At 40.7% G+C, this 22,268-nt stretch overlaps 1 protein-coding gene across 2 annotated transcripts in view; it reads right to left on the bottom strand.

Moving 5' to 3' along the window:
• Window positions 1-1,939: 1,939 nt before the first annotated feature.
• LOC119729348 (GATOR complex protein DEPDC5-like) overlaps window positions 1,940-22,268 on the bottom strand; it is a 76,291-nt gene continuing 55,962 nt past the window's right edge. Inside the window, exons 23-31 of one of the 2 annotated variants that reach the window (XM_038201976.1) lie at window positions 21,110-21,319; window positions 18,262-18,372; window positions 16,452-16,693; window positions 15,188-15,323; window positions 13,766-13,874; window positions 8,308-8,580; window positions 6,412-6,578; window positions 4,344-4,573; window positions 1,940-3,150 (exon numbers count right to left, since the gene is read on the bottom strand). In XM_038201976.1, coding sequence (XP_038057904.1) covers window positions 2,679-3,150; window positions 4,344-4,573; window positions 6,412-6,578; window positions 8,308-8,580; window positions 13,766-13,874; window positions 15,188-15,323; window positions 16,452-16,693; window positions 18,262-18,372; window positions 21,110-21,319 — 1,950 coding nt within the window. In that variant the 3' untranslated portion in view covers window positions 1,940-2,678. The remainder of the gene's footprint in view (window positions 3,151-4,343; window positions 4,574-6,411; window positions 6,579-8,307; window positions 8,581-13,765; window positions 13,875-15,187; window positions 15,324-16,451; window positions 16,694-18,261; window positions 18,373-21,109; window positions 21,320-22,268) is intronic. The other variant, XM_038201983.1, reaches the window with a different exon arrangement.

The raw sequence follows: 22,268 nt of genomic DNA on the forward strand, positions 1-22,268 counted from the left end.
GTCAGTCAGGGGGCGAGTCGGTAAGGGGCGAGTCGGTAAGGGGCGAGTTGACCTGCAATCGTTTATTTCTAGCGCTGCAAAAGTTGTTTTGATGAGCCATTGACATTTCACAAATTTACATTTTAGGTAAACAAAAAACACCCACCCCCTCCTTCCCAACAAACAAGAGGCCCACTTTCAGAGGGTTGCAGACGCAAAAACACAAATGTTTTATTTTTATAAAATAAAACGTACAAATTGAAAAGCGAAATTGATGACGATAAAATGAATTTACAAAACCTCAGTTTATCAGCACAAGCATATCAAAACTCATCTTTTTTTGTCCAAATTGCACGTACAACGAGTAAACAAAAACAATTTGGTTTGGCACTGTAGCTGTTGAGAAACATATATCTTCAGAAATATTAGATTCAAAATAAGCATAGACAAATTAATATATCTTTGGCACTGTATGAGATGTGCAAAAAAGAATGATAGGTAGACACAGATCTACATGTATCTTAATAATGTGACCTACTGAGGCAAAATGAAAAATGTCCCCCAAAACCTTGTTTTGAGTAATCAACGTCGGATAAACTAGTAAAATCATGTCCAAATCGATATTGATTGTTTTGAATTTTTGAGTAGCCCAAGATTCACACTACGCATTTTTGTTGGAGAAAAAAATACCCACAAAAGTGGGGGGGGAAATGAACATTTTCACGGCCATTGGCGGCGCAATGCGTGTCTCTTTTTTCAAAGCCGTTTTTCTCGACAGGAGGTTGTCGCAACTTGGCAGGACACTGTTGAAGTCACTGCTTCAAATCTTTGGAATCAATTAAGCAACAGAAATAAATTTGGTCTCAATGGAAAGCCTATGATTTGCGCTTTAACATGATGTAAAATAACGTGAACATTCAAAGGTGGGGGTTATTCCTCATTATGCTATGGCAGGTCACAAGTACTTGAAATGAGAAAGTCATAACGAAAAAGAACATGAAGGCAATATAAAGGTTATAATAAAGATAATATTCCTGTAAAGCTCCCATTTTTTTGTGGATAAAACTATCCATAGTTGATGAGTGAATCTCATTCTGCTTTTGCCCCATCAACCCTTTTCCCCCCCATTAAATGTTGACTATTTATTTGTAAGTCATACTTATGGTTCACACATAAAAATAATATAATTTGATATAGATTCGCGGATCAAATATCTATTAGAACAAACGGTATTTGTAAAATTTGTGAGGAAATCAAAACCAAATCAAAACAACATAGTATATTGGAGTTGGTAACAGTTATACACAAATTATGTGCATTACAACAAATCAATATATATATACTTTTTTTTTTTACAGGTGGTGGGCTCAACTCTTTTCTTCTTATTTTACATAATTGTATCCAACTACCATTCCTATACACCAGATGTCAATAACGATTTTTGAGCTGTCAAAGCAGTAAATAAAGCTTTTTTGTGTAGCTAACGTGCTAGAAAAAATATTGTTACAGCGGAAGACTTGGGCCAGAATAAGAGTCATGCAGCAGTGGTTCTGTGCAAATGTATAATCATTAGGCCAAAAAAAAAGGTCTCCGGTTTCTGGTATGGAGCTTGTCCAAAAAGTGGTGCGGCGACGCGGCTTTTTTTTACCTGTCTTTTTTTGCTTCAAATGTCGGCTGATGACTGCAAATGGTGCCCGACTAAACTTCGTGCAAATATATGGGAGTCCAGAGAGGCCACATAAAGCTTATTCTCGATCATAACCCCATATAAAAACAAGGTAAAATTGTGCAGCAGCAGGATTCCAGTCAAACCAGTGAGTTTGGCGGTTTTGAGACATCATCTTTCATTGAAAAAAAAACCTTTTTCATTTTGCCGATGCGCATGGCTACGGCGACGCGTGCGCATACCAGAAACCGGACGCGCATGGCTACGGCGACGCGCGCGCATACCAGAAACCGGAGGCTTTTTTTTTTGGCCTTAGCTGACACTGACTAATGCACTAGTCTGTGATAGATGGATTAAAGTTTTCTTTGCACAAAAGAAAGCAGAATTGATGTAAATTTGAATTAGATGGCCTAAAGATATAACCCTAAGCCCATAAAGGCTCTTTGGGGGTCAGGACCAAATACTACAGAATACTACATGTGATGTTCACACTTGTATGGAAAGAAATGTACTGATATTACTACCGATTACTACTTGGTAGTATTTTGTAGCTTTATGGGCGCTTAGGGTTAACAGGAATCCCACTTCTGCAACCAATTTTGTAGCTTTATGGGCGCTTAGGTTAAGGAAATACACTTGTTCATTTTCAGATGTATTTACATGTATGCATGCAAATCATACTATAACTCTTAAATTTGCACAAAGCCATTCTGTATTCACTTTTATAATATCTGTTTTATCAAGTTAATTTTAAATGCTGGATTTAAGAAAAATTAAGAAAGAATACTGATTATCTGTCTGGATATCATGGATGATATTCTGAACGTTTTAACTAAAGCATGCCTTTCAATTGTCTACAAATATGATTACATAAAACGGTCTTTGGTATTATAAATTTAATAAAGAATATTTGTAACTTTCTTTCAGTAGTCAGTCCGTGTTTCATCAGTTTTGGTATCATACTTTCTGCCTAGAACACTTCATGCAAGAGTTACCATTAATATAAAAAAAACGAGTTTTGTCTTGGTATATTCTATTGTTGGGTTGGAGAGTGGCAAGCCTTCTTGCTTTTCTCCCAGAATTCACTCAGACGATTGTCGCAATTCTCACAGAAGCTGGTGAAATCCTGCAACAGTCTCTCAAGAAACTTCTCATCTGCGGAGGAGCTTGTGCGCCAGCGTTTGGTGAGCAGGTAGTTGGGCACCCACAGGAATCCCACTTCTGCAACCATATTTGATGCCCGGTCTTGCATGGGAAGCCCTTTCTGGTCAGGCTCTGTCTTGACATATGTCCTTGCCTCCTGGTCCGTTGGGCTGTTTCCGGACGTCGAAGCACCGTAAATGGGCAAAAGGTCATCCCAGAATGTAGTGTCCTGATTGGTGGGTGGTACGATGAGGATGAGGGCCATGCCCGTCATATGGACATATTGAATTTGGTCTTTAATGGAATGCTGGGATGTGATGGGAGAGAGGGGGAAGGGTTCGCTGGCCTTGATGAAACCAAACCTGCACAGGGGAAAAAGATCATTATGGTCTTTCAAAATTGGCAGTGGTAGATTTCATTGTAATATTTTGGTACGCAAAATGAAAAAGAAAAGAGTGATATGCTTAGGTTACACCTCTTTGTTCCGACACCCCTATGTTCCGACACCCCTATGTTCCAACTGCACATATTCCTATTCCTAACCCTAACCCTAACCCCAACCCCAACCCTAACCTTGAGTAACACAATCTTATGTGCTGATTGTCGGAGCATAGGGGTGTCGGAACATAGGGGTGTCGGAACATAGAACAGTCACCATATGCTTATTCTTATTATCAAAAGTAAAAAGCAACGTTAGTCATATAGTTGGCATGATTCCATCCCTTCCAACTCTGTGACCAAGGTGCGAATCCCACCCATATGTGGATTGGGTTTTCAGTCTGTGCATAATTCCGTGGGTTTTCCCTGGAATGACATTCTGGTTTCTACTCCCATCTCTGAAATAAAAACATTTCTTCAATGTGTACTCTCTTTAGGCCTCCCTAGGAACTTGTGCGCTTGTGCGTTTTGGGGAAACCCTTAATTTCATTATCAGAAAAAACAAAACAACAATACATCTAAAAGTTTGGCATGGTAGTTATGAATGCAGGTTGATGGGGAATATCATTTAAAAGTCATTGGGGACATGGTTAAAATGATAAATCTGTGATTCATATATCAGATTAGCATTTTATCATTTGACCAAAAGCAGTGTCATTCTTTAATTGACAGAATTATAAGTTATCCTGCAAGCGCAAGTGCAACATAGAAAATGTAGTGCGTCTGTGTCCGACATACGACGAGCAGCCTTGTGGTATGTGGGACAGACGCACTACATTTTCCATGTTCCACGAGCGCAAGCGCGATAACAAATTTTCTTCTAGTTAAATTTCTACCAATTTTTATATTTTTTTGAATTTGGGTCCAGATCATTCTGACTCGCCCTGTAGAATTGAAACAAAATAGGCACTTTTTGAACTTAAACAATTTGTAATCTGAAACATGATGACGTCAATTTCTGACGTATTTCTGTATGAGCTTGATGTTCATATGTAGCAAGTTTGAAATGTTTTGGAAAATTATTGTCCAGATAACAAAAACACAACCAACAAGGAACAGACAAAAACAAAAGGGTGATGGGGATCAGCTTCCCCACCCAAATAAAAACAAAACGTACCTCTTCAGAATTGTCTCCTGGAGTAAGTGAACTCTCCTCTCTTGGCTGCTAGGGTCAATGTGCTCAAATAACCTTTGACCTGTGCCTGCTTGAAGACACTGAATGTCAAGAGGGATGAAGCGAGGGCAGGCGAGCGGGTTGTTGAAGTGAGGACATTGGTTGAAGGCATCCATGGGAGCAGGAACAAGATGGAAGCCACACTGGACAGCTTTACGAGCCCAACCTTGCAGCTGAATCGGAGGTGAACACAGAGGCAACAAAAAAAGCTTAGGCCAAGAGCGCGAATTAACATAAAACAATGTAATGCATCCGTGTCTGATATGCCACAAAGCAAGTGCAACACAGATGCACTACATATGTCATGTGCCCAATTTTTCTAGAAGCAAACTTGATACACAGTACAAATGCAACTAGTGTGCGGTGGTCAGTGGTCACGTTGAATGCGATTATACCTGTGCATTCATCTTAACCACTTCGCGCAGGGTTTTTTTTGGCCAAAACTTTCGAAATTTTCAAAAGGCAAAATGTCCCTGCCAACTTCTGATATGCAGCCAAACACCATACATACTGATCGCAAGAGTGATTTTGACACTATTTGTACGGTATTTCTTGCCGAAACCTCGTATGATGTGTCAATACTCCGGGGTGTGCACTGGAGTGTAAATTGTGCAACAATAGGCCGTGCACAACGGCCCACAGAATCAGCACACGGTGCGCCTCCACAGACTTGGTGTGTGTGTGTACAAAAGGCACGAGGGATTAGCGTGTTTAGGCATCACCCGGAGGCAAGTCGAGGCAATCTTGATCCATCAGCCGTGCCTGTGCACAAAAACAGCCAGTGTGTGTTACCACAGCCTCCGGGTGCGAACTGGTTAATAGGCTTTTGTTTGTGGACTACGCAATGAAACCACACTGTGGTTGTCATAATGCTTGAAAATAAGACAGTACATGTATTATGAAATGTCTTATGAGCCTGGTGACATGATGTAATAATATTCTCCAGCTTATCAGGCCCATAAGACATTATGGAGTATTTAGGTCAAGAATGCAATTTCAGCACAATCAGTTAAGGTGGAAATCCTGACAAATCGAGTCGACTTTATGTTCGAGTCAATTTGAGTCACTGATATTTGATCATCATCCAATTACAGAATGGAAGAAGGAATACAAGGCACCAGTTTATTTCTACGTAATAAGCAGCCACAAACTTGACGGATACGTGAGGTATGAAAACATAAATACGTTACCGTGAGTCACTGTAAATATATTCTCGCACAGTTTTGGGAGTCGAGTCCTCTGACGAGGGACTTGAGTTGAGTTGAGTCAAGTCATTTTCTCGCAGTGAATTGAGTCAAATAAGTCAGTTACCCATTGGGAATCGAGCCTAGTGAGTCGCAAAAAATTGTGACTCAAGCCAGACTCAAATTGAGACACTACTCAAGTCATTACAACTCTGTCAAGTTCTAAAACCGCATTGAATATCAAGTGCTTATCAAGTTGTGTGAGGGCCAAACCCAATATTAAAGCTATAGTCCATCATTTATAGCTATCCGAAAGAGTAACTGGCTTATTATTGTTGGAAAACATACTTGGTTGAAAGATAGTAAGTGGACTAAACTCCATGTGAAATAAATCTTTCTGGCAAGCTATCATTTTGAAGTAATCCACGAAAGAAGGCCTTTCAAACGGTGTGTCTTAAGATGCACGGTAGGAAAATTTAAATTAGTAGTTCGTTTTGTTATTCGGCGCAGCGCGCGCAAGCATTGGCACGACGCACAGGCGCGCGCGGTTGCTATAATTCGTTGGATCAGTGCGCGACATCGCGTATAGCTGCAATTCAAAACCATTCAAAACATGATTCAGCAACTTTTGATTTGAAATTGAGATCCTAGAATGCTGTTTTTCTCGGAATATACAGCTGAAGCTGAGCTGAAACTTTGTCAGGTTAGTTGTTCAGTATCCTTCATTAGATTTTGAACACTTTTGTTGCTACAAACGAACAAAATGCACAAATTACAAATGATGGACTATATCTTTAACATTAAAATAGGAATTCAGAGCAACCTACCACTTCCACCAGGAGACTTGGAGTGGATACCAGCCACTCCACTTGGAAGCCCCAGGCCTCATCCGCACAGAAACAGCCATTGTAGTTGATGTGACACCATTCTACCCGGTCTGTCTTTGCTGTGTAGCTGTCATACAGTAGGCTCTTCAGAGAAGCTGGCTTGACAACTGCATCAACAATGAGATCAAACTAACACATTTTAATTCGGGCGATTCACAATGCAGTGCGCCACCAAGAGTTTGCCACCGAGAGTTCATTTTTCAAGTTTACGGTCAACAAAACATGGCCCATTTGAATGAGTGTCAGTAAACAACTTGAGCTAATGTCATAGATTGGGGCACAGCGTTCTGCTGCCATACAAAAAAACCACCATATTGATAAAAGGAAAAGAAATGGGCAAACAGATGCTCGAATCATACACTTACAAAACCACTGACCGGAAAAACTAACAATTTCAAATGTCCTGTGCTGCGAATTTGTTGACCATCTCCCACAATGCACTGGGAAAAATGAACTCTCCGTGGCAAACTCTTGGTGGCGCACTGCATTGTCAATCGCCCGAATTCAATGTTTTTGTGATATCTGCATAGATACAGGCATGTACACCCCAGGAACATTACTTACCTTGTACACAGGGTTTTATTCTGATGTACGTTGTTAAAGGGTAAAGAAAGGTATAATGGGTTGGATGGGTACAAAGAAGGTATAAAAATGGGAGAAAAAGGAAAGGTTTGTGGGTACATGGATGTTACAAGGGGGTTAGGATGGGGAGGTAATACAAAAGTTATATCGGGTATGTGGGGGTAACTCAATCATCATGGAGTGATGGGGTACAAGAAGGGTGTAAAGAAGTTAAAAGGTAGCATAACTAAGGGAGTAAATGTGTGTTCCGGAGGTATTATAACACTCTGTTTAAGACTGGTGGGAGTCTGGATGGGTAATTATCACCCATCCAGACTTCCACCGGTCTTAAACAGAGTGTTTAATACCGACCCAACACATATTTATTCCCATTCATAAATACCTTTTCGGTCAAAAAACCAAATCTTTTCGGTCTAAAAATAAACAAAAGTCAAAAACTAGATGTTGCCAACCATTTTGTTCAAGAATTTTACTTCATGTTTTACGAAACACCCCTCTGACTATAATATGGAATGGCCCTCCACAACTCGTTACCTTATAAAGACATTGGCGTGCGTGTTGCGCGTACCGCGCAATGTCGCACAAAACGTAGCTGGGCTGGTGTAGTGTGAATTTCGGACTCATGATGAAAAACTTATTCACTGGTACTATTGTGCATGCATAAGTGAGGAATGTGAACGTTCAACCGGATTTTATGGGAGTCCAAATTTCATGTGACACTGGAAAAGTGTTTAAGACCAGCTAGCCATGTCTTTATCATCCATTTAAGACCGGCCACGTGACGGGCTCTCGACCAATAGGAATGCGTAACCTGTCTTAGGTTATTATGAATAAAGGGTATAGGTAAGGGTGGTGAAAGGAGTTTCATACATGAGTTTGTTATTAGAGGATACAATTTGAGGGTAAGAGTATGTATCATTAAGGGATGAAAATAAATCAATGTAATGGGTGACGCTAGCAACAAGAAACTGCCGATATGTGGCCCAGTACGATCAGTTCTAAGCCCAAACTAAACTCTCTAAACGGCCTCTAAACGTCTTATGTTCAACTGCAGTTTGACCCTCCCCCCCCCCCCCCCAATGGTACTTCATTTGTCTGTTCTGCTTTGACGGTACGCTTTTTCATTATAGAGCACTAATTAAGGAATATTAATTGAGAAGCAGAGATGTTTAAGACATTCATTACCCCCTGAAAGTGATATATTCACAACGTGTCTACCGGGATTCGAACCCAGGACATTTGTATTGCGCTCACCTTCAGACTTGATCTCTTGAGCCTCCTCATCAGAGTCCATGCTGGTACCGTGTATCGTTTCCACAAAGCTGGTCATGATGGTTGTGGCTGGCGACACAGGGCGGGGCAGGACAGGTAGCAAGAATTGTGGGATATCAGAGGGTGGAGCAGAGGGGCTGCAGACGGCAACCTCAAACCACTCGTTGTGGAAGTTGTCGTTGATCTTGGAGTAGGCATGGCTGTGGTGACCACTGGACGTGGAGCTCTGTCTTGATGGAGATTTCCTGGACTTATCTGACAACACCAATGTAAATCAAAAGGAAAACTGTCTGCTCAGCAGATAACAAATCTGAGCAAATTTATATGTTGAGCAAAGATCTGGGCCCAATTTCACGGCGCTGCTAAGCACACAATTTTCTGCTAACAGAGCCTCTGTCTATTTCATGGAGACCGTAAGCATAAGCACAGCAAAAGGCACACTTACTTCAGAGGAAAAATTTGCTTAACCTAGTGACGTAACAACAGAAATCTCCATGCACGCGCGACCGTTAGCACACACACGCCGTGAAATAGTGCTTAAGGTTAGCAAATTTTTTTGCTATGCTAAACACAACTTTTCTGTTAACTGTTAAGCATAGCCGTGAAATTGGGCCCAGTTGAGAGCAGGGGCACATTTCACGGCGCTGCTAAGCACAAAAATTTGCCGAGCACATAAAAAGTCTGGCTTATAAAGGCAGGTTACCAGCCAAAACTCCATGTGATTTTAATGCTAGGCAAACAACAGATGAATACTAATCACCAGCAATATACATCACATGGAGTTTTGGCTGATAACCTGCTTTATAAGGCCAAAAAAAAAAAAAGTCTCCGGTTTCTGGTATGGAGCTTGCCCAAAAAGTGGTGCGGCGACGCGGCTTTTTTTTTTTTTTTACCTGATTTTTTTTGCTTCAAATGTCGGCCGATGACTGCAAATGGTGCCCGACTAAACTTAGTGCAAATATATGGGAGTCCAGAGAGGCCACATAAAGCTTATTCTCGACCATAAAATATGATAACCCAATCTAAAAACACGTTAAAATTGTGCAGCAGCAGGATTCCAGTCAAACCAGTGAGTTTGGCGGTTTTGAGACATCATCTTTCATTGAAAATTTTTTTTTTTTCATTTTGCCAACGCGCATGGCTACGGCGACGCGCGCGCATACCAGAAACCGGAGACTTTTTTTTTTTGGCCTTAGCCAGACTTTTTTTGTGCTAAGCAAATTTTGGTGCTTAGCAGCGTTGTGAAATTGGGCCATCGACACGAGCAACATTAGAGCAAGTTCGGGCACAGACCATTACTCAATTATTGCTTGATTCACGACATAACTTTTATACGCTTGTGCACTATTAACAACATCTTGCTGGTCAGAATGTCTTCACAACACTTCTTAATCCTGGCACTCTGCTGTGCATCATGATGCGCATAGGTATCAGTAACCAACCGTGAAACCACATCCAAATAGTTGACTAGAGAAGTTGACTACAGAAGTCCAACCGTCCTGCATTTTGTGAAGTTAATTGAATTGTTGTAAACCATGGGCTCCGTTTGACAAGAGAGGGCATTTTTTGACAACTTCAGTGAGCCCCATGTACGGAACTCACTGCTTTTCGGTGGATACTGGTTAACACGCCTATAGCATGAAATACGCACGACTAATTTCATTCTGAATGTACATGTACGTCTTCACATGGGCATCAGGCGTCGTCAGCAATGCATTCAAATGTCTCTCCTAGTGGTCTCCCCCAACTCTCCCTTTCTTACCATTGAGCAGAGCCCACAATCCTCGCTCAATCTCCCTCTTAGCTGCAGGTAATTTGTTTGGCATGTAACTTTTCCATGCTTAGCAAATTTCTGTGCTGAGCTGCAGCTGGGCCATTCTTTGGTCACTGTGTGACATACAATTGGGCTCGTCTGATGTTTGAAGCTTTACCCCTTGTTAACTACATGTGAAATATTACTTTCACTGATTCATCAGGTTAGTACTTTTCACTCCCGATCTCAGAGTATAGTTTCTACTTTCACAAATTGTGTCAAAATATATGGAGGGGCCATCAAAGTTTGGTCACATGTGTGATATCAGACGTAAAAATGTTATCCGGCCCATACAGGAAATTCACGCTTTTCTCCAAAGTTCTAAGGACACACACACCCATACTGATTTAGGAGTAAGACTAGTAGTAACCAAGTGGTAAAAAAAGAGTTTAGTCTTTTGTGAATTACAGTATATGTAAACAATGAGGGTGACAAATACAAGACAAACTAGAGATGTATTTTGTAATATAAAATATGATTTGGAAAAGTATTATCCATGTTCAATACAAAAACCTGGCAACGAAAGGCACCAAACAATTGTGCAATACTTTTATGCGATAGAATTTGCATCGAGGAGATGTAAACTTTACACTGGGTTTATACTTTCACCGACGCAGGCCAAGTTCGCGCAAGGACTATAGTTGACCAATGGTTAACTAACCTTTGCCCGAACTCTGTCTAGTCGACGGTGATTGACTACGCTAGTCGACTATTTGGAACCAGCCTACTGGGGTTGGTTGCTTCGCTCGCAACCAATAGCTGCGCGCATTCATAACGCTAGCAGAGAGCCAGGATCCAGAAGTTTTGCGATGACATTTGACAAGCATTTGACTAGAGACGTTCGCACGTTGCTATCAGTGCGCAGGCGTAAGGTACGTCACAAATCAACCACTAGTCGACTAATGGTCCTTGCCCGAACTTGGCCCTATTTTATAAACACTGTATGCTCAGTATTGTCCAGGGGGCTTGTGAGAAAAAATGCACAGGCTTACTAGGGAGAAGGGCAAAACCCAATACAGTGGAACGCCACTATAACGAAATTGTGGGATCCACAGAAAGTATTTGTAATATGATGATCGTTTTTCACATATTAGTGGCGTCCTCTTTTGACCATTGTTATAGTGTACAATGTAGTTGCATTTACAAACCACGTGCTGATTTGCCAAACTTGTCCATTCATCTTTTCAATTCCGCAGAACTTCACCATGCACGCCCTGGTAGTTACTGAAAGACGACTTTGAACACACGCGATTATTAAATCATGTGATTACAGTTTTTGAGCTTACATGGGTGGCTTTTCCCTTCTTTTCCTTGGGGAATAGCCATTTGTCGCTCTTCTGTTGACATCTTCCAACAACAATGTTCGGTATGTTTTGTACACAAAAATCGGGAGCCAAGGATGATGTTCAGTATAGCCAAAGTTTCGGTATAGCGGTGTTCGTAATAGCGACGTTCCACTGTATCTTATTGTGCCATCCAAAATAAGGCAAAAAAAAAAAATAGTTCTGCTTCCGATTACATGCCTTTCACAAATAGGGTCGGTCGGTCGGAATTTTTTTTTTATGCAGATTGAATGGGGTATTCAATTATATGCGAACTTTTAGCCTGAATTATTTCCATTGCACTACGAAAGCTATACACAAAATGGCCAGGTTAGTACTTTTCACTCCCTACCTCAGAATATAGTTTCTACCTTCACAAATTGTGTCAAAATATATGGAGGGGTCATCAAAGTTTGGTCACGTGTGATATCAGATCATGTAAAATGTTATCTGGCCCACACGGGAAATTCACGCTTTTCTCCAAAGTTCTAAGGATACACACACCCATACTTATTTTGGAGTAAGACTAGTCTTTTGTGAGTTACAGTATACATAAACAATGTACACTGAGGGTGACAAATACATTAGAAACTAGAGGGCTATTTTGTGATATCAAATTTGGAGAAGTCTTATCCATGTTGAATACGAATACCTGGCAATGAAATGCACCAAACAATTGTGCAATACTTTTATGAGATAGAACTGCATCGAGGAAATGTAAACTTTACACTGGGTTTATACCTTCGCCGACCTATTTTATAAACACTGTATGCTCATTACTGTCCAGGGGGCTAGTGAGAAAAAAATGCACAGGCTTACTTGGGAAAAGGGCAAAACCCAATACAGTGGAACGTCACTATAATGAAATTGTGGGAGCCACAGATATTGTTCGTTATAGCGATTTTCACACATTTGTGGCACCCTCTTTTGACCGCTGTTATAGTGTAGTTGCATTTACAAACCACGTGCTGATTTGCCAAACTTGTCAATTCATCTTTTCAATTCCGTAAGCAGAACTTCACCACGCACGCCCTGGTAGTTACTGAAAGACGACTTTAAACATATGCGACTATCGAATCATGTGATTACAGTTTTTGAGCTGACATGGGTGGCTTTTCCCTTCTATTCCTTGGGGAATAGCCATTTGTCGCTCTCCTGTTGACATCTGTCAACAACAATTTTCGGTGCGTTTTATACACAAAATTCGCGAGCCAAGGCTGATGTTCAGCTTAGCCAAAATTTCGGTATAGCGGTGTTCGTTATAGCTACGTTCCACTGTATCTAATTGTGCCATCCAAGATAAGGCCAACAAAAAAAATAGTTCTGGTTCCGATTACATGCCTTTCAAAAATAGGGTCGGTCGGTCAGAATTTTTTATTTTTTTGCCAATTTTTTTTACGCAGATTGAATGGGGTATTTAGCCTGAACTATTTCCATTGCACTACGAAAGCTATACACAAAATGGCCACAAAAACTGAATAAAACCTACCTTAATTATTTTCAATATATCTACATTCGATAATTCTTAAAAAATAATGGAAAATTCAGGTCGTTCGCATCATATGCACAACGCTAGTCAAGACGGGAAGCTGGCCAAAACTCCGAAGTGTGATGTACTGTGCATGTGTGGCCCGCGGCCAACAGACCTCGTTTTACGGTCGAAAATTTCGGGAAACACGCTGCATGTATCACTCCAAATACGAGTAGTGCGATCTCAAAATGAACTCTTGAACACGGAAAATACATACACAGACAAGATAGATCAATTCTGTGAATTAAGTTGCAAAAATGTTCTTTCTCCATCGGTGCTTTCTTGGCATTTTTACGATGTCGAATCCGACCAGTTGACACTGACAGTGCACGTGCCTAATGCATGCTAGCGCTAGCGATGGCATAGCCATGACAGACTGGTTACCGCACTTTCATCATGTCTTCTAAATTGGCCCCTGCGTGGCGCGGCGGGAACCAGTCGTCAATGCATTGAGCAAGGTTTACGCACGTGATTATAGTCACCGTGACATTGAATTGCGAGGTATGATGACAGATCGCAAAGCGAATTTGGTTTCTTTTGAAAAAAATAGCGAATGTAAGTAAAAAAACAAATAAATACAAGCATTTTTTTGACGCAAATGGGTTGTTGAGAGGTATTTTGTGAAGACAGAAAAGACAACAAGCTTTTATTTTTATTTATTCAATCATTATTATTATTTTTTTGGAATTGCCAATAAAAAATTTAGGGTCGCAGCCTAAAAATAGGGTCGGTCGGCCTAAGCTTGATGGTCTTACTTGAACCAACTCAACAAACCTCTGATTTGGGTTTCCTCCTTGATTATGTAGTACAAGTAGAAACCATTCCAGAAGGGGTGGTTGGGGTTGCCTGAAGCATGGCATATCAATCCTTCTTCAGTCATATTCTAGCAAAGAGAACAGTGCTTCATCATTTGACAACAAAAAGCAATCTCTTCAAATAAAATGACAGGTTTGATAACTTGGGTGTGCAAAGACACATACATGTAGTCAATAAGGATGTAGCATTAGAGTCAATCACAAGTCAATTAAACTCTGGCAACAAGCAAATTCTACATTAGTTCACAGGTCCTGTCACAAGTTAAAGGGGACTAGTGCAGTGCCCGTTCAAAACTTGCCTGTTTGGAACGGGCAAATTGCTTGGCCTCCGGTAGACCCGCAAACATGGCAGCATAGAGTGCAGTGCCTATAACAGTGCAGCATCCCATCGTTGCACGATCTTCCCTCTTCAAGAAATGGTTAAGGTCCATCTGACCGTTACATGATCTTCCCCCTTCAAGAAATGGTCGAGCCCATACAGCCAACCACCATTTTGCACATGTGGGACCCGTTGCCCAGTATAGAGTGCAGTGCCCATTCAAAGTGTGCTGCAGTTTGTGGCGCCGTGTGTATACACGTTTGTATGGTGTAGGCCTCTGGTATTGCTGCTTTTTTGCAGCTTTTTGAGAACCGCTGATCCAAACAACTTCAAACTTGACACTGTACATTCTTGGGTGCTGAGCAATACAGCTGATGATTTTCAACTTCATACAGTGCCTGGTTCAGGAGATAATTGAAACACAGACAGATGCACAGAGATTCCTGGAATTATAGGAAAACGTGTATTTGACTTGTATGCAGCACAGTGCCATAGGTGCTCCTACATAGAATCTATAAGACCATTAAAGGGAATATACATCATTTGCTTTTGCTGCAATTTTCAGAAATGGATGGAATTGGGGGGTTGGAAATATATAGCAAATATAGTTACACTGACTTTTTTGAGGTTTTGGGTTCGAAAATGCTATAAAAACCAAGAAAACAATAATTTTCCTGTAGTCTGGTTCCCTGACTCCATATAAGAAGAAACAGAGTAGTTTACATACATTGGGGAATTGTAAGGTCAGGGAACCAGTCTAGCTGGCTTGTACCCGTTCATAGGTGTGTAATCGATTGCAAACAAGTGCGATGGTCAATTGGGGCCAGTATTTGAAAAAAGCCAGTTTTTTTCCAACACTGGTCGGCCGACCAGCGTTGGAAATTGATACAAAAATACCACTTTTCTTGAAAATGACAGTATACCAGGTGCCATGATTTTACAGGATGCTTTACACTGTCATTCACCAACAGTCCAGCAAGGTATTTCAAAATGATTTGGTAGTTTTATTTTTTGATGTTTGCAAATGTTGTATTTTCCCTTTAACAGTTTTGTCAACTTTACCTGAAGTATTTCAACGGCTTCTTCTTGTGTCACATCACCTTGAAGAGTGGACATTATCCACTGCACAGCCTCACTGGCCATGAAACAATTAGATGGGATCTTTCTCTGGTCTGAAGGTAGAAAGAGTAATCCACCTCTGGAAAGGAAAAAGAAGCGGGAAAAAAGGTTGAGCAAAACAAGCATTGAAAAAGATTTACAAATCTGATGTATTATGGAGTTACAGCTCCAGGAAATTTCAAAAAAGGTTTCACAAATACAATGTTGTCTTGCTTTTCCATTCCAACCACAAAATTGAGATTTCTCTGCTGCGTCTGGACCAGTGAATGTTCTACAGATAGGGGCAAGTTCGCGCAAGAACTATTGTTGACCATTGGTTAACCATAGTTGGACTGAAGTCAGCCTGAACTCTGTCTAGTCGACAGTGGTTGACTACGCTAGTCGACTATTTGGAACCAACCTACTGGGGCTGGTTGCATCGCTGGTAACCAATAGCTGCGCGCATTCATAACGTACAGCAGGGAGCCAGGATCCAGATGACATTTTGACCAGCATTTGACTAGAGACGTTCGCACGTTGCTATTAGTGCACAGGCATAAGGTACGTCACAAATCAACCACTAGTCGACTAATGGTCCTTGGCCGAACTTGGCCTAGGGTGCTTACCATACGTGCTGGCTGAAGATTTCAATTGAATTGGTTATTGATGCATTCTACACTCAGTTGTAAGAGTATGGTAGGAAAACTACAGTGAGCTGCAAGCCGGTTCAAAGCAACTAAAACACCTTCTTAAGCCTGTTTCCTCAATAACAGAGGAATTGTGCAAGTTTGTAAACCACATTACTGTTTCGAGTTTCAATCAAAAATCCAGTTTAAGCTAAATGTTAAACTTGTAATGGTGCAAAATAGTACTGTGTTACATACTAGCCTTTACTTGGAAAACCGGTGAACCAAATCCAATGGAAATTTACAGAATTTTTTTTACGAAATTCTACTTCAACCATGAGAGGGACATTTTTTGGGGGACACCCTTTAATCTATTGATTACTGTGAATTTTTGTGCCAGTTCTCCTTTGTGAGGTGCGTGGGCCCTTCACACGCACCACCTTTCATGCGGTGTACAGGAGATAATTTATATGCCACAAGCCATGTACCCTGCATGACATTTGGACTGGTAACCTCATTTTTAATACTAAGCAAATAATATGAGCTTTGTCTATTTCTGTGAAATGTTCCCCCTTGGGGTCAAGGGTCAAGATGTGGCTTACTGTTGTTCTCGCATGGCCTTAGCAATCTCCCAGAGTGGTGTGCAGAGCGTGAGTTTGCTTCTATCCTCCCATTCCCCCTCCATGTCCAACTCCCCATCCTCGCCTTCCTCCTTCAGGCTTCTTGGAGAGGTACTTGACTCAGCTAATACTCCAGGCCCTTGGGCAGGGGCATTGGAAGAGGGTAGGGTGCTGGTGACTGTTTGTCTGCTTGGAGTGAGACTAGCCATAGCAGATATCATTGCCTGGAATAAACCAAGGCCCAGTAAATATCATTACCAATATACAGACATGTCCCAATCTGTTGTCTAGAGCTATTGTCTGGATTAACGTTGTGCATCTGGTCGGGTTGACCTGGCCAAACTGACCTAAAACATTATAGATATAAACCAAATCCGAACTGAAACCGATCTGAACTCCCCAAATCCGATCCGACCAGACAAAAATTCAAGCAAAACCGACCTGAACCAACCCGAAAAAACGAACATCTGTCTTGGGCAACTGTGTCCACTTTTTGTACCTGAACTTACCAGCATCGCATGAAAATTGTCGCCTCTCAGTAAAGAATCATACCGTATAGTAAGGTAATTACCTACTGGTGGGCCCACACGTTATATATAGATAGTGCGTGATAGACCGCAAACCACATGCATATTGGCGCGGTGGGTTGGACCTTGGTCGTACCGGTAACTCTGCCAAAATATTGCACCGGGCGAATTTTTTATTTCGTGTTTTTCACAAGATGGCTTAACTGACCCAACCCGACTATAAAATCGCAAACGCAAAACCGAAACAGACCTGACCCCACTGAAATGATGGAAAAATTGACCCGACCCGACCCGAAGTCGGTTTTGGGTCGGGTCGGTTTCGGGTCGGTTTCAGGTCGGGTCAGTTTCGGGTCGGGTTTGCACAACGTTAGTCTAGATCAATGACAATTACAACTATAGATGTGAGGTTTACAGGCGCACCGCGTAGCCAAAATTTCTTGTGTGATTCTAGAAAGCACCAGCATTAGTTGCCAAACTGCTTCTTTTCAGATCCACACAGAGTCACAAAAGAGATTTGACAACTAGGTGCAATCTGCAGACATACAAATGATTTTGATGCCATCCAAATTCAAGATATGACTATAACGGAGCATCTGAAAACACAGAATTATCCTATTCTTTAAGAATATTCCTGATGGGAAAGCGAAGACTGTGAATTCTATAACATAAATTTAATATCCCTTTCTACAAGTAAAATTTACATGAGCCACCAGAACTTTGAAATCTTTAATACTGTTAGTGAAGCCTTTCAAGGGCGGATTCAGAACCCAATTTTTTTTGGGGGGGGGAGGGCAAAACAAATTTGTGGTCCCCCAAAAAGTGGGTCCAAAAAATTATGGCGCGGGGTTCGGGGCCCCCCAACATTTTTTGGGATTCTAGATTTTCTCTGGTGCAATCTGCGGCAATTTCTGACCACTTTAACCACTTTTTTGAGGTGACTTTTTGTGACGTCACTAAAAAAAAAAAAATTGGGTTCGTTTTTTTTTTGGGGGGGGGGGGCCATAACCCCAATTGCCCACCCCCTCCCTGGATCAGCCCTTGAAGCCTTTTTGGTTAAAACATGGAAGATAGAACAGATGATTAGTACTTGTCAGGATCTGTGACAGGCCAACATATAGACATTTAAAGGTACAAGCATGACAAATGAAATAACCAGTAACAGTTTCCGTACTTGAATTTATCTGTACTTAATCTAACTGGTGACTAAACTCATCTGTACCTGTACATATTTGTACCTGAAGTTTTCAGTTCCTATAGGTTAGTACCTTTAAGCTACCATCGCTACTCTTCCTGGAGTGACCGTGAACGCTGGCAAGAGAGGACCGACGAAGTTCGGCAGATTTCACAGAGCCAAGATTAACAGAGAAAGAGCCAGCCTGATTTGGGTGTTAATAGAGGTCAGAGTGTTAGTTCAACAGCGTTAACAAAAGAAAGAAGATTCTGAAACAAGAAAGATTGTGTTAATTAAGACACTATCAGTTGACTTCTTCAGCCTTTCAGGCCCATCACATCAACTTGATCTCTAGATGCTCATTTCTATACGCTAACATCCAAGTAACCAGTGACGTCATGGGTATAAAACTAAACAGGCTTTGGATACGGTATTCAAACTTCTGGTACAGATGACAAAATTAGAAAGACAAAAGTAACCTTTCAAAAGTAACCTTTTAAAGATATAAACCATCATTTGTAATTTGTGCATTTTGTTCGTTTGTAGCAACTAAAGTGTTCAAAATCTAATGAAGGAGCCGAACAACTAACCTGATTAAGTTTCAGCTAAGCTTCAGCTGTATATTCCAAGAAAAACAGCATTCTAGGATCTCAATTTCAAATCCAAAGTTGCTGAATCATGTTTTGAATTGTTTTGCATTGCAGCTATACGCACTGATCCGACGAATTATAGCAGCCGCGCGCGCCTGTGCGTCGTGCCAATGCTTGCGCGCGCTGCGCCGAACAACAAAACGAACTACTAATTTAAATATTTCTACGGTGCGTCTTTGGAAAGGCCTTCTTTCTTTGATTACTTCAAAATGATAGCTTGCCAGAAAGATTTATTTCACAGGGAGTTTAGTCCACTTACTATTTTTCAACCAAGTATGTTTTCCAACAAAAATATGCCAGTTACTTTTTCGGATGGCTGCAAATGATGGACTATAGCTTTAATATCATTAATTGTGTGAGGTGAATTTTATTTTGAGCCAATAGATTCTGTGTCCCCCAGATCAAGACTAGACAGATACTGGTACATATAATTTTGAGGCTGGTTTACAGTGTACACTATAATGGCTTTACTTAAAAATATTTGCAGGCAACACCATTTTTATTTGTATTTTTCAATCCAAACCCAACCTTTGTGGATCATTATAAAGTCCAATGCTATTGATATGAATTTTCATACTTTCTAATCAAAATTTCAAGTCACAATCCTGTCTAGTTTTAGATACCCCGTCACAAATGCGGTTAGTATGTTTACACCAGAATAGAAAATTCTAATTCTTCAACAAGAATTTTAAAAAAGATTACAAATTAAAGTACAAAATATAATTTTAATGATGAAAAAAATCTCAATATTTAAAGGTAATAAACAACATTTATTTTGTTGTAATTTTCAGAAATGGACGGATTTGGGGTTGGTATTTTGTAGCAAATACTGTTACACTGATCTGTTTAAAGTTTTGTGTTTGTAGATGCTGGAAAAACCAAGAAAAAAAGTGCTGTTCTTGTAGTCTGGTTCCCTGACCCTACTTCAGACCAAAACGGAGCAATAGATGTCTGGGAATTGTCAGGTCAGGGAACCAGACTAGCTGGCTTGCACCCATTCATGGATGTGTATTTGAGATTGGGATTTTGTTCTGTGCACCACAAACAAATTGTGTTTCAGTGCTGATCTAAAGTAGAAGTTTGTGTGCAGAGAGATTTGGCAATCAGATATGTGGACTTTGCATTGCTTGTGTGCTGCAGTTCTTTACTTGCGCTTCAGGACATCTGTGTAAAATGCTCTACAGGGTGAGTAAAAAAAAGCGGAACCCAAACCCCAAATAGTATATTTCATATTTTAAAAAAAATGTAGCACCAAAAATAATAATGACTGGAAAGCCAATTTCATAAGCTACTTTTAGATAAAAAAATTACTGAAATTGGTCAATCTGTTCAAAGGATATCACCATTTAAACACAATGACCCTAAAACCTGTCTCGTCCAAAAATGCGATTTCAACAATCGTCGTTACAATTGTCCTCAAACATCACCAGCGATGAAATCTTAGTTTAAACGTTAACAATATGCAACAAAGTCCTTTTGAAGGCCCGTCTTTTCAAAAAGTAGATTTTATAAATCATATTGTTTGCCTAACCAGGGTTGTTAATCAAAATATTGTGTACTACAGTTGGTGACAGTTGTTGAAACAAGTATCCTGTGCCATTTTCTTTGTTGTTCCAAACAGTCAAAACACACAATAAATTGATTTTTTGGACGAGACAGGTTTTAGGGTCATTGCGTTTAAATTGTGATATTCTTTGAACGGATTGAGCAATTTCAGTAAATTTTTCATCTAAAAGTAGCTTTTGAAATTGGCTTTCCAGTCATTATTATTTTTGGTGTTACATATTTTGTTAAATATGAAATATATTGTTTGGGGTTTGGGTTCCGCTTTTTTTGACTCACCCTGTATAAGAACTGTTTTATTGTTATTATTGTTATTACACATCTATCTGCCAATGTCAGGTTGGCTTTGGGATGGTGAGATACATATATTTGAAAAACAAATAAGCAGACAAGATAGTAACCGTATTCCATTCAACAGCACATGCATAAAGGCAGCCTCATACTCAGCAAAGAAGTGAATGCAAACAGGACTTTCTGACATTGCACTGTGAACTGACAAAAGTTGAACACACCAGCAAGTTTCATCATAACTGTTTCATAATATCAAATTTACTTCACATGTATATATGAGGCAGCCTTCAGTATTCACGATCAGTATTATGCGACTCTACTCCAGACTGCACCAGTTTTTTTCTAGGATGGAAATTGTTTCTTTGTTAGTTCATCAATGTCATGTGATAAACTCTTAAACAATCACAGAACCAGAATTGGCAAGCTACCAATGAGTACCTTGGACCTTCTACCTCCACTGTGGTGCCTACGAAGCCTATTCAACGTCTCCAGGAACTTGATAAATCCCTCAGTTTGTTGATGGGCCTCCTCCTGGTTATCCACCTCCGGGAAGATGTCCAAGTGAGCGGCAGGGTCTTCAAGGATGCGCTTCTTCTTGGAGCAAAGTGTTGGCAAGAGGAGGAACCTGCTTCGCCAGAGCTTCAGTGACTAGACAGAAAAAAAAAATATATAAAAAAATGATCTCATTAAAGACTGCCGGGAACCTTCCAGATTTTGATATCAAATTAATAAACAAGAGCAGTGAGTTGAGAGAATTTGTAAGAAGGTGCTTGGTATAAGTCCTGTTCGAGTAACCCCTGGTTCAGACAGGCGTTCCTGCGTCGCGCCAAACCAAAAAGATTAGGAACGACTCGAGGTCGACCCAAATAATTTTTGGTTTCAGACAGGCAAACTTAATACTCTGGAGTATTGTGCACAGACAAACAAACACACGATCTTAGCAACAAGCCGAAATTGCGCAGCGCCATCGATGCGTATGGGCTGCAAGCGCGTTCCTTCACTAAACGCCTGGCCGTGTATGAAGAATACGTATTAATGACGCTGATAGACTTTTCAGAGTGTGCTGCGCACATATCGAAGACAGCTAGCACGCCATGTGCGCTCGCGCCCTCTTTTGCACGTCACGTCATGTACGAACATTTGTTTTTCAAGACTGCACGATGCCTGTACCATATGGATACTGGAAATCTCGGTTTTCGCAAAAAAAATGTATTGTGTGTTGTATAGGGACGACAGAGCTACGTGCATAAAGACGAGTTTGAAAGAGGATGGATTCTACAAAAAGAAAACTTTCAAGTTTTAAGCACAGCGTTGCGTGTTAAACACATCGACTGCAGTCTTAATTTATGAAGGTAACTACTGAAATACATTTACATACATTTGCATTGAGTTTGGCTCATGACTAGAGTGAAGTCTGAAATCAAGTCGCTCCCGAGTCATTTTGAACGAATCCGACAGTCGATCTTTCACCATCTGGCGCGTCTAGTCGCTCCTAAAAGGCGCTCCTAAAAAAGCAGCGACTTACTGTCAGCTTAATTACTTTACTGCTCGGTCCGTTACAAATTTTGGTGGCAGCGGTGGGATTGAGTAAACTAAA

This window comes from Patiria miniata, unplaced genomic scaffold (assembly GCF_015706575.1).
Source record: "Patiria miniata isolate m_02_andy unplaced genomic scaffold, ASM1570657v1 HiC_scaffold_1, whole genome shotgun sequence".
Classification (NCBI taxonomy): Eukaryota; Metazoa; Echinodermata; class Asteroidea; order Valvatida; family Asterinidae; genus Patiria; species Patiria miniata.